At 49.7% G+C, this 12153-nt stretch overlaps 1 protein-coding gene across 1 annotated transcript in view; it reads left to right on the top strand.

The window, feature by feature from the left end:
- Positions 1-123: 123 nt before the first annotated feature.
- The window catches only part of LOC118176783 (rho GTPase-activating protein 39-like), a 52299-nt gene continuing 40269 nt past the window's right edge, over positions 124-12153 (top strand). The window contains exon 1 of the mRNA XM_035344014.1: positions 124-210. Coding sequence (XP_035199905.1) covers positions 200-210 — 11 coding nt within the window. The 5' untranslated portion in view covers positions 124-199. The remainder of the gene's footprint in view (positions 211-12153) is intronic.

Here is a 12153-nt window from a genome sequence, read left to right on the forward strand (position 1 = left end):
CGCCCCGCTCCGCCGGCCCGGCTCGGCCCGGCCCGGCCCGGCTCGGTCCGGCAGCCCCCAGCAGAGGGACCCGGGGAGCGGCCGGGGGTCCCTGCGGCGCCGTCGGCCGGGCCGTCCCCGGGCAGGGCGGGGCGCGGGCTCGGGTTTCACGCCCTGCCCCGTGCGGGCAGGGGAGGGCGGTGGCGCGGCCGAGCGGGCCATGGCGGAGAGGTGAGTGCGGCGGCTCCACCTGTTGAGGGACGGGGCCGCGCGGGACGCCGACCCAGCCGGGAGCCGAGCCGAGTCGAGTCGCGGGCCCCGGCCGGCAGGCGAGGCGAGGCGGGGGCGGGCGGTCGGCCGGTCCCGGGAGCAGCGGGCGAGGCCGGGCGGCGCCCAGCACCGGGATCCCGCCGGCCCCGGGTGCCGTCTCCTTCCCGGCTCCGCGGAGGCCGGCGGGCCCCGGAATTACGCCTCGGGCCCGACCGCCGGCTCCGGGCTCGTTCCGTGGCTCTTCAGAACTGACCGCAGCTCCGAGACGGTGCCCGAGCGCGGCAGTGACTTGCGCTTGGCTTGCCGGAGAGGCATCGCCGGAAAGCTCCTGGTCGGGAGGTCACCTGGAGGCCGGGCGGCCAGGCCGTCCCCCGGGCCGCCTCCTGCTTCCGAGCAGCGCGGGCGGGTCGCGGCCCCGGCCGTCGTCGCCGCTCGGTAGCAGCCCCGGCAGGCTGCCGCCTGCCGTCCGGCTCCGCGGGGAGGAAGGTGCGGAGCTGGGCAGAAGCGCTGCCTTCCCAGCAGCTGGTGCCGGTTGCTTTTGCACTGATTAGCCAAAATTTTCATCTTCCTGGATGAAAAGCTAGGAATGATTCCACGTTCCCGTGAGCTCGGCTTTCCCCAGGGGCACCAGCGTTCGGCTGGCTCCTTGTGTTCTCTTTGTCTGGGGGAGAGAAGGGAGAACTGTGCTGGCATTTTGCCCAGTGGCCTGGTGATGGTGTGAGGTGTTTGGAAGAATTTGTGTTTCTCTGGAGTTTGAAGTTTTTCCTGCCTCTTTCATGTCCCCTCCAGTGGAATGCAGCTCGAGTTAGTCGTCAAGAAAGAGCATCTTGGGAAGGAAGTGCGCGTCCCTGTGAGAGGGGAAGCAGGACAGCAGTATTTATCCAGGGCAAAAGATAAGCGCAGCGCCAAGCCCTGTGTTCACCAGCAGCAGCAACTCGTCGCTGCCGCTTCCGTCTGTGCGCTGGTGACAGTGAAGGGCATCGAGGTTGCAGGTTGCTCACTTTGGGGCATAAACCTGACAAAGCTGCGCAGATTTGGGAGCATCCTTGCACTAGCCAGCACAGAAGAGCACAAGGTTTCTCGTGCTACGTTTTCCTTTCTGAGCAGACTTTTCTTGCTGCCCTTTTGGTGCTTTTTGAGTTTGTTGTTTGCCAGTTCGATGAGGCAGCTCTTTCCTGTCGGTTGGATAAAGGCTATGTGGAGCGATGCTGAGATCGCAGCGGATTATAGGAATGCAGATTTTGAAGCCAGGTTTTTGGTTGGATAGTTCGCATGCCTTCAGTATTCACAACAGGTTTGCTTAGCTGAAACAGATGTCCTGGCCTTAGCTGGAAGCACATAAGCTGGAGGGAAATCCAAGTGTGCTGGCCTGGTGCATTTTAAAACCAAGAGAAATTTATGGCCCTCCTTGTGATGTAAAAGGCTGCTTTCAGCCTGACAGTTACTGGATCTGCAGCTGAAAACCTTGGATAAGACTTGCGCATTTAATGTGCCAACCACAGTGCAGAATCAGGTTCACTTAATGCTGCCCTACTTCAGGGAAGTGAATGCATCCCATTCATCTCGCTTACCTGATCACCAGAAAAATGTAACTGTGCTCTGGTGCAAAGGTGAAAAGGAGAGACTGAGATTCCTGTGGTGAACAGCTGAGTGGGTAAGAAAATCTTGCAAATTTCAGTGTACTTGTGTCTCAGCTTTAAGGCATCTTTTAATCTGTCCCAATGTTCCTCTGGGTTCAGCTTTATGGCAAACTGGTAAAGGTTTGTGCACTGGGGAGCAGGTTTTTCCCCCTATAGAGCCATGGAGAAGGTGCTAATAACACCATTGAGGGACTGTGGGAAGGACTGTAAGATTTGAATCAGCTCTAATGGAATTGCTTCTGTAATTAAAGATAAGGAAGCATAAACTGCTCTAGGATTCTGGCTCTTTGACCCATGAGGCTTCCCCCCCCTCCCCCAGCAGAGCAGTTTAATAAATATTCATATTCACGAACCATTCCTCTGAAGTCACAAAAGGATTCATCGTATATGTATTTGATAGGTAAATGCATTAGTAAGAATGCTGCTTGGGTGCTGTTTTATTTATGGATAAGCAAGCTTTTCAGTTTGGAGTTGTCATGTTATTACCATGTTTTCGGCTGTTTGAATTAAACAGCCTTGGGAAGCGAGTGGAGGGAGATGCTGCAGCCCGTGCCGGGGGGCTGGGGATTACTGAGACTTGCCTGTGAGGTGGGGAGAGGGGTTATTTTTGGGCAGTACTGGGTGCACTGGTTTAGTGGGAAGCCTGCTGCTCTGGCTGCCCTTTTAATCTGAGTAATGCAAAATAAAAAGGGTTCCTGTGCTTTATGTTCTGATTACAATGACACTGAAAATAAGACTTAAGTTTATTGTTGAATCTTAGCATCCTGAGTAATGAGTTTGTTGCAGATAGTTAATTCAGATTCACTCAGGGTTTAATAAGTCTTTGAATGCTAGACTAGTTTCTGTGTGACCCGTTTCCCCCTCCCCTCCCCTGGAGCTTTAATTTATGGGTGAGTGAAAGCGTCCGCGGTTCATCAGACTGCCCCGGAGCTGCAGGCTGACTCCCTGCGTCTGCGCTCAGTTGTGGCTTCGTGGTAATGGGCTCTTCTGGGTTTGATGGTGCATCTGAACCTCCTGCTGGTGCTCAGCACAGGTCCCTGTGCACATCCTCTGACTGGGTCCGCGCTCCCTGTTCTGCTTTACCCTGGTTTTAACTGTCTTAAATAAGGCCGTGGGTAAATGAATGTCTTTGTAGTGAGGTGTGACTGCAGGAGGAGCTTTGTCTCCCTGATGCTTATCCCGCTCTCATATGCTGGATGAGCCTATTCCTGACTGAGCACTATGGTGGCTCGTTTAGCATGAAATGAGCCAGGTTTTTAAAGGCCTCTGTTTGCTTCTCAGAGGTCAGACACCGGTGGAGATAAGCGCAGGTGTGGGAGGTTATCAGCAGTCTGACCTCTGCCCCACTGAATGCGCTGCAGGAGCGGTTGGTGAGAGTGCTGATGCGATTTACCTGTGATGAGATGGTTTAGGGGGCAAAGACTGGCTGGCTCTAAGTGGAACCAGGAGGGTGTTTTTGCTACAGTAATTCTGCTGGCAGCCTGAGGAGGTGGAAGAGGTGATAATCTGTGCAGGACAAGGTGGTTGTCTTATCCACTGAGACTGCTGCATACTTTTAAAGCCGTTCTTAGCAGCTGCCTTGGAGCTAGCTCCAGAGGTGGATCTGTGCCTGTAGCTCATGTGTGACTACGCAAATGAAGCCTGGTCTTTGGGAAGCATCCTCAGACACACCAGATTCTTCAGATGGAAACTAATCAGAAGTTCAAAGGAAAGAAGCAGCGTTTCTTCCTTCTCTGTGGTCTCCTTTCCCAGTGCTTCCATTCCTGTTGTACTACCCAAATGGCTTCTTTGGTGTATGATGAAATTAGGAGGAGATGCTAGCAAGCTTTCATCAAATAAATACGTCAGAATTTGAAACGTTCCATTTAGGTTCCATCAATCCTTTGCAGGTAGAGTGCAATTATTTGTGACTTGCTGTGACATGCATAGGTGCGTGTTTCTTTAAAAAGCCCTCCAGGCAGTTTGCATAGTTAGTGAAGTACCTCTTGTTTGTAATAAAAATAAATTCCAGAGCAGACGTTGGGATCTGGCTTTAGCTGGATACCTAGAGGGTTTCTGAGCTTTGCTGTCATGATTTACCTATTGGATGTTAATTCCTCTCTTTGTCCAGGTGAGCAGAAAGGCAGTTCACTTGTAGGAAAAATAGCTTTAATGATCATGCAATTTCTTGTAGTTTTTAGTAGCTCAGTCATGTATGTCTGCTGAAGCAAGCTCTCTGTTTGATATATGTAAAGATTTTGTATACATTGCATGGGAAGAGTAGTCTTCTGCTCTGTGCAACTTCTTAAAACAGTTAATACTTTCCTGCCTCTCCAAAAGTTAACTTAAACAGCAGGCGTGAGGTCCATCTGGCTCATACATCTAAAGCTAGACATTGTAGGTCTAGATAATTTTTTTTGTGCTTGGTGTTTTTCTTGCAATTTATCTTTCCCTCATGGGAAAATGGAAAAAAATACCATTATTTGGGATATGTTCACTCATCCTAATTACTGTTTGAAGTGCTTGAGGTTACTGATATAAGGAATAAGAGAGTTTTATTTTTCCAGTTGAATATTGACCGGCAGATTCCAGTGTGGCTGGTAACAGTCTCCCAGGTACTCTCCCAAGCCTTTTTCATTGTGTCTTGTCAGCTGGCATTTTCTTTTGCTTATGCAATACACAGAACCAAAAGAGGTTTGGGAAGCTTTTAATGACGATGCTGAAGATCCAGCTCCCTTGTCTGTGACAAGGCATGGAGGTGGTCAGGACGGGGCAGTCCTGCACAGGGTGCTGCTCCAGCTGGTGTGGCCACGCGAGGAGTTGGGCTTGTCTGGCGTCAGGCTGGGAGAAGGGACTGGCTTTGGACGATCTTAGACCTTGACATGCTCAACTTTGGAAAATGCCTGAAAAATCCTGAGGGCTGGCAGGGGGGAAATGCTGGAATAAATGAAGCATTGGGAATTGAAAGTTTCTGTTTGTTTGTTTTTTTAGGTGCTTGCTTTCTTCTTGTTGGACTTAAGGTCTTGAATTAAATGTATGGAATTAAGCCTTGTCTGAAATTGTACTGTGGACTTTGTGCTATGGAGCACTGGAGAATTTCTGAAATAGAGGTCTAAATAAAATAACTCACTGGCATCTTTGTCAGGCACTGGAGGCAAATAGAAGGCTGATTCTACACAGAGGATCCCTGAGCCAAGCTCTTGCTGTACTTTGCCGTCCTTGAAGGGAAGTGCCCTGATGTGAGATGAATCAGTGACCACAGTGAGCACCCGTGCTCCCCATACGTGCTGTTCCAGCCTGGAGCCGAGCAGTCCTGGGCCCCTCTACACCAACCTTTTGCTTAGCCACAGGGTTTATGATCTACCAAGATCAAACAAACCAACGGGGGAGCCAGGGGGAACTCAAACCTGTGCTGGACTCCTTTTGTGTAACTTGGCAGATGTGGGACGCTGCCATAAGGCACTTTGTTTTGGCAGATGGGGCTGTTTCCTACCTGGGCAAACAAGGTTGCTGCTTTCTGGCTGGAAACCCATTGCAGGAGCAGAAAAGATTCAGTGTAGTGGGATTTTGTGTTGTCTTGGAGATTATGTGCTGTTGGTCTGGGGCCAATTGCACCGTAGCAAGGATAACTTCTTTTTCTGTAGGTCTGTTTTGTCTGTTTGGTTTTGTTTCTGTGTGTGTGTTTGTCTTCCCACCCCATAGAAAAAATGACTTACTCTCCTTCACCAGTGATATGAGGAGAAAAGCCCAATGCAGTCTGCACTGGGGACAAGCTCAACAAATCCACTTTTTTACTTATTTATTTATTTATTTTTAATCAGGCATTTCCAGGCATTGCATGTGGCTTTTCTTGGGTAGCAGCATCCAGGGCTCCCTTTAAGAGAAGGATAGCTTGTTGTGAAATACATTCAGCAATGAAACGAAGCCAAAGAAGTTACTACAGGAGGTTGATGGTGAAACAACTGAAGGCAGATTTGGGGGCTGATGTGTGGTGCTGCCTGAAAAATGCCCTCTTTATGCCCATGTGCCCCCAGGGGCTGCGGGCGGACTGGGTGCTGGTGTCAGCTGCAGCTTTGCGGGCTGTGCAGCCAAATGCTCCTGGCCCTGGTTTGCTGGCTGCAACCACCTGCCCCTGCCCCTGTTTCTGCTCCCCCTTCTCCCCCCCCAATCTATATGTGCAGCCTTACATCCCCTGGGTCTGTCCCCTGCTGTTTTCAGGGCGGTGTGGGATGTGCTGAGTGCAGGGGTGATTCCAGATGGGCCAGCAAGCATGGCTGGGTCTCAACAGCAGCAGGTGGCCTTCTGTAATCTAGGCCCCGAGTATCTCTTACATGTGTTTAAACAGCAATTCAGCTTCCAGCTTTTAGTTTCCATACGTTTGGTTTGTCATAAAACAGTAAATGACATATTTGGTCCTCTTCAGGTCCAACAGCTGCTTCCTCCTAGTAGATACCATGGTTATTGGGTTGTCCTTTGATAACTACAAATATCCAGCTGTGCATCAGCCACGCCACCTAGTTCTTTGCTCCCTAGCTACAATAACTAGGTTTGGGATTTATTTTTTTAATAGGCTCTCCATTGCTCTAAGCTATGGTGAACATAGAAGCTCCAAGTGTTCTGTGAATTCTTGGTGATGAATCAACAGTAAGTGAAGCAAAGGGATGAGAGAGTGCAGAGCCTGGAGTGAGTCTGGGTTAGTTGGGTGCATGTCCAGCACGAGAAGTGCCTAAGGGCAGATGCTGAGTATGTCATGATGTGGTGGCATGTTCTCTTAGCATTTTGTACTGTCCTAACACAATGGATCGTCTTGCTGTGATGTGACTAGTAGGGGTTTGGAGAAGAAGCGTGAAGGACATGGCACTGGGGGTGGGCTGCAGCTCCATGCCTGGGTCAGCGCTTGGCTGGCCTCCACCTGCAGAGTCCAAACAGCAGAGGGTTGTGATTTTGACTTGGGAACTCTTGCCACTGATATAAAGGTAAAATTTAATTTTAAAAAGTAGGTTTTCTTGAATTCGCTGAAGCTGTAACTTAAAATAAGTCTAAAACCTGGGTTTGAGGTTCTGGAGACTGAAGCCTTCTACAAACTAGAAGTCTCTTTTGGGATGGCAATAAGAGAAAAACAAACAAACAAACAAAAAAAAAAAGTGGTGTTCTGGGGCTGTAGCAATGTGCTGCAGTGCTCATTCATTCAGGCCCTGGGCCCCTTCACCAAAATGACCGAGTTTGCTAAAGCAAAGGGAAAACAGCTGTTTCCTTAGTTCGCAAGCTAAGTTAGCTCGGTGCAGGGTTTGGGGAGCACTTGTGTCCTTGTGCTGGGGATGCATGGTAAGGAAGGAGTGTGGGGAAGCAGTGGGGGGAGATGGGGTCAAAGTTGCTGTTGAAGCCACAGCTGAGAGCTCTTCTCTGCATGTGTCATGACGCGATCATCCAGTTCCCTCTCCTGTGGTCCATCAGGCCAACTTTGTGTGACAGAGGTGACTTTGGGTACCTTGCGGGGACTTTAGCCTTGGATGCCCAAACTCTGCTGGAATAGCACTGCTGTGGGGCAAAGCTACCTTTGGCAGGGTCTCTTCTTGGGGTCGCTGTTGTTGCTGAAGGGAGCAGGGCTGGAGGAGTGCAGCAAAGGGGGAGATGTGGCTTTGGTCTCTCTGGCTCCCATGTCTCGTACCTGGGCCCGCCATGAGCAGCCTCTTGAGGTGCAGTGTGGTCTGTCAACACTGCCTGCAATGGCTGAGCTTGTGAACTGGTGATGGTCTCCCTGCTGTGCTTGTGTGCTTGAACTTTATTTGGTCTTGGAGGAATGAAATCAGTAGCTTTTGTCTCTGTTTGGATAAGGAAAAACTTCTCAGCTGTGTGAGCTGTTTGTATGGGGGAGGAGAAGAATTTGCAATGGCAGGAGCTTTTGGTAGCCCTGTGTGGCTGGTGCAGGGTGAGCTTGCTGCAGGGCCAGTGGGAGGCTTTTTCTTTCTCTGAAACATAATGTGAAGACTAAAAACAGTTGAGAGCTTGGTGACTGTCAAACAGTGCAGTGCAAGAGCCTGGTGTTCAACTCAGAATGTGAAAGTGGGTCATATTCGGTGTTGGAAGCAATCGTCCCTTCCCTGGAAGACTTTGGCAGTGAGCTGAGCTGTTGTGGTTCTGGGTTTCCTCCTGCTCTGGAGGTGCTCTGGAGGAAAGCACAGTTTCCTATCTGAGCACATCTCCTGATACCACGTACATCTTGTATGCTGGGTGCTGAAACAAAATCCCCCCCACAGCTGTGGCTGTGCCGTTGCATCCTTCTCTTGCTTCAGTGCTGCTGATGCCTGCTCTGAGCAGAACCTGTGCCCCAGAAATGGCAGCCATCCCCTTGGAGAGGGCAGGGGAGGGCATACATTTAACTCAAACCTCTGCTATTTGCAGCAGTAGACATTTCTTCATGTCTGTGGGACGAACAGCGCGTGGGTTTGCGAGCATTGTGGCAGGTGTGCTGAGGCCTTTGCTGGGACAGCCAGCACTGGGCTTCCCCCCCCCCAGTTCTGCACCTGCTGAACTGGGACAGGAAGTGCCAAGAGGAGCAATGAGCAGCTGGGAAATGCAGACCCCCACTTACTTATCCTTATGCAAAGAATAAATAAATTGATAGGTGCAAAAATTGATCGGCGACTTTTAAATTCAAACATGTTGCTGCCTAAACCTGCTCTGCAGTCTGCTGGCAGCCGGGCTGGCCCCTTATCTCCCACAGGGCCTTGGCAGCATCCCCACAGGCCTTGGCCTTGGCAGCGGCTCTGTGTGCGTGGCAATGCCAGGAGCGAGGGAAGGGCTGGGCTGGGGCTGCTCCGTGGCATGGATGGCCCAGCTTTAAGGCTCAGTTTGGGCATCTGGAAACTGGGGACATGCAGGTACTGTTGAAAACTCGGTACATACGTGTCCCGGAACAGTCAGCATGACTCCAAGCGTGTGGATGCGATGGGCAGCATTAGTAAAATTAAGGAGACTTGTGTCTGCCCTACCTCAGAGCTGGCATTTACCCCTGAGTCTGCTAAAAAGGGGCTTCCTGTTGTTTCAGCCTTTTAAGAGCCCTGATATTTGCTTGCCTTGTGTGGCTGTCCCTCTGCTAAGAAGCTGATAGGAGCGGAGGTGGTATGGAAGTTATTTGGTGATGACATTGGCAGCTCAGAAGAAATGGATACCTCCACTGAGAAAAGGTCAAAGACTTTTTTTTCCTTTGATAGAAAGACAGAAAATAAAACTAAACTGACAGGGGAAAAAAGGCTGATGGAGTGAGAAGGATGTTGGTCAATCTAGAAGGCAAAAAGGAAGGTGTATTTTCCAGCATAATACATGTAAAAACAAAATAAGGCAGGCCAAAATATGACTTTTGAAGAATAAACTTAGTGATTCACATTTGTTCAAATGCATCAGAAACCTTTTGGAGAGATCATAGCAGCAGATCATGGGAGGCACAGAAGATAAATCCATTGCAGAAATCTAAACCATTTTTTGGTGATCTTGACTCCTGTGGAGGAGCTTTGTAGTTTTGCAGATTTGCAAACTAGAAACTTGCTCTAAAAGAGCTGTCTGAGTTGTCTCATCTTGAATGTCAATAGAAATAGCTCTAAAGCAAACAAAGAGACTGATAAGAAACTATAAGGAATAGTTATCATTCACTCGAGTGATGTGGGATCTTAAGTATAAAATTGTTGGGATGCTTTTGTGCGTATGCTGTTGATTAAGTGCCCTTGGTATTGCAGAAATTGATGCTGGCAGATCTGATGGCAGTTCTTGAAAGGAGTGGACCTTGGGGAAATCTGGGACATGGACATCAGGTGGCTCAGTATCTGCCCAGGTGACTGCCAGAGGAGGGCTGCAGAGGATCCCGGGGACCCCAGAGCACTGTGCCTGGGTGCCTGTGGTAAAGAACAAGTCACTGAAGGCACAGCTGAGTACAGCCTGTTGGAATAGGGTTAGCAGGGCTCCTGTAAAGGCAAGCCCTGCCTCATGGACTTTCTGGAGCCTGGGTCACAGGACCGGTCAGGACCAGTACCCAAATACATTTTATGTATTTGGGTCTTCAAACAGTCTTTGACACTGTTACATACCAAAAGTTTGTAAGAATCTAAGCTGATATGGAGGAAAGGTCCTACTATGGACCCAGGGTTGGTTAAAGCACAGGATGCAAAGGATGGGGCTTAATGGTCATTCTTCAGCATGGGTGAGAGCCAACAGAGAGCCCTAGGGGCTGGGGCTGGATTTCATCTCGTTAGTGTGGCCTTGGGCATGGAGGGGTGCAGTGAAACCACCAGGTTTGCAGAGGGCCCTGAATTCCTTCAGATTGGTTGAGTACCTCACCAAAGGTGAGGAAATGCAGAAGGACCTTGTGGAACTAACTGTGTGGACAAATATGTGGCAGTTGAACTTCAGTGTAGCCAAACGTCGGGTAACTGTGAGGAAAAGTGTGTGCTGGGCCTGCGTGATGCTGAACATGGAATGGGTGCTTCTAGCTCAGAGAGCCTCCCAGAGCCACCCTGGGCACTTCTCTGCAATCATCAGCAAAGCCAATGAATGTTGGTCTCCATCAGCAAGTGGCGTCGTTCTGACCCTCCGTAATGCCTTGGTGCACCCGTGTCTTGGGGGCTGCACACAGCGGCGCTGCAGAGGAAGACGACTGAAATGACTGAAGGATGGAGTGCTGCCTTATGAAAAGAGGGGCTCCTGGGTTTGAACAGGAGAAGGTGAGGGGTCTCAGATGGTCAAGGTATGCAAAGTTGTGAAGGCAATGATTACGCTGGATTTCTATCTACCAAGCCTTGCAGCACTGGAATCAGAGGTGCTTGATGAAAGTTATGGAGAGATTGGTTTCTGATTTCATTGTCCCAGGAGGCTGTGGAGGAAAAGGCATCAGCAAGTTAAAAAAGGATTTGGGTGAGCTTAAGGGCAACAGGTCTGAATCAAATGCTGACGAGATCAGCCAGGGAGGCACCCTTAGCATCCATAATACAAGTGTGGATTCTGGGGCGATAAAGAAGGAAATGGAGAGAAGGTGCGACTGGGTTTATGTGCTCTGCTACTATCCTGGTTATAGGCAGGATGGATAGATAGCTGGTCTCACCCAGGGCACGTTTCTTACATTCTTGAATGGTTCCAGGAAACAACATCAAGTAGGAACGTAGATATGATATGCTGGGGAAGAGTCAGCTTGGCTTTTGTATACCAGAATTCCAGCCCTGTGAATTCATCAGCACTTGGAAGGCATTCATGAGCACACAGTGAGGGTGATCCAGTGCAACGGTCTGGTGAGACTTTCCAAAAGGTTTCAGCGAGATCCTGCCCTCAGAATCTCCAAGAAATGTCCCTCATGGAACATGTGGATGAATTAATGGTTAAAAGAGGTTGCAGAGGTTAGGAGTAGGATGTCAGGTTTGACAATGGAGGGAAGTCGCTCGTGGAGCCCAGCTGGGATCTTCACTGCTCAGTGTTTGTGCATTACCTACAACAGGACAGGAGTGATGGGTGGGGAGAGCGTGCCGTGGCTCACGTGCACAGTGATGGGCTCTCAGCAAATGAGGCAAGAGATCACACTGTTCAGGTGTGAGATCTGGGTAAGGGGTGGTACTGTGAAAGTGTTGGCTCGATAGCGCTGGAGGAAGGAAATAGGGCATTGTGAAGAGCTGAGAGAGGAGCAGAGAACACAGCAACGAAGTCATGGCACAGCTGCAGCCTGCTGTCCTGTGAAGGTTAAGTGTGTGCCAGGCTACCCTGTCTCAGAAAAGTCCTTGCCCCAAGCTGCTGCTGGGAGCAGGAAAACCCCCCGTGCTTTTTCACCCTTAATTTTTCTGTCTGGCCAATGCTTTGTACTGGAGGCAAATGGAGCCTGCTGAGGTGGGCAGGATGCAAAGAGATGTTGAATGTGCCCCAGTCTATGGGCTGTGCAGTAGGAGGAGGACAGAGGGAGCACTGCTGCCTTTGACACTTCTTGTGGCAGTTAGCTGAATTTGCCCTTTTTCTGCTGCTTTCTTTAACACTGCTGAAAGTGAAAAGTCCAGATTTGGACTGAGCACAAGCTAATAAATGCCTTTTTTTTTTTTTTTTTTTTTTTTTTTTTTTTTTTTTTTGAGAGAGAAAACAAAAGGAACTTGTTTTGGGCACCAAATCAAAAAGTAAATTGTTCTCACACCACCGTTCAGTTACCATGTATAGCAGTTACTGCCATGGCAACAGATATTTTCAAGATCCAGCCAAGATCTTCCAGGGCTGCAACATGACTTCTGATACTTGCTCATTGTGATGCTATTAATAACTGTAT

Source organism: Oxyura jamaicensis, chromosome 20 (genome assembly GCF_011077185.1).
Source record: "Oxyura jamaicensis isolate SHBP4307 breed ruddy duck chromosome 20, BPBGC_Ojam_1.0, whole genome shotgun sequence".
Classification (NCBI taxonomy): Eukaryota; Metazoa; Chordata; class Aves; order Anseriformes; family Anatidae; genus Oxyura; species Oxyura jamaicensis.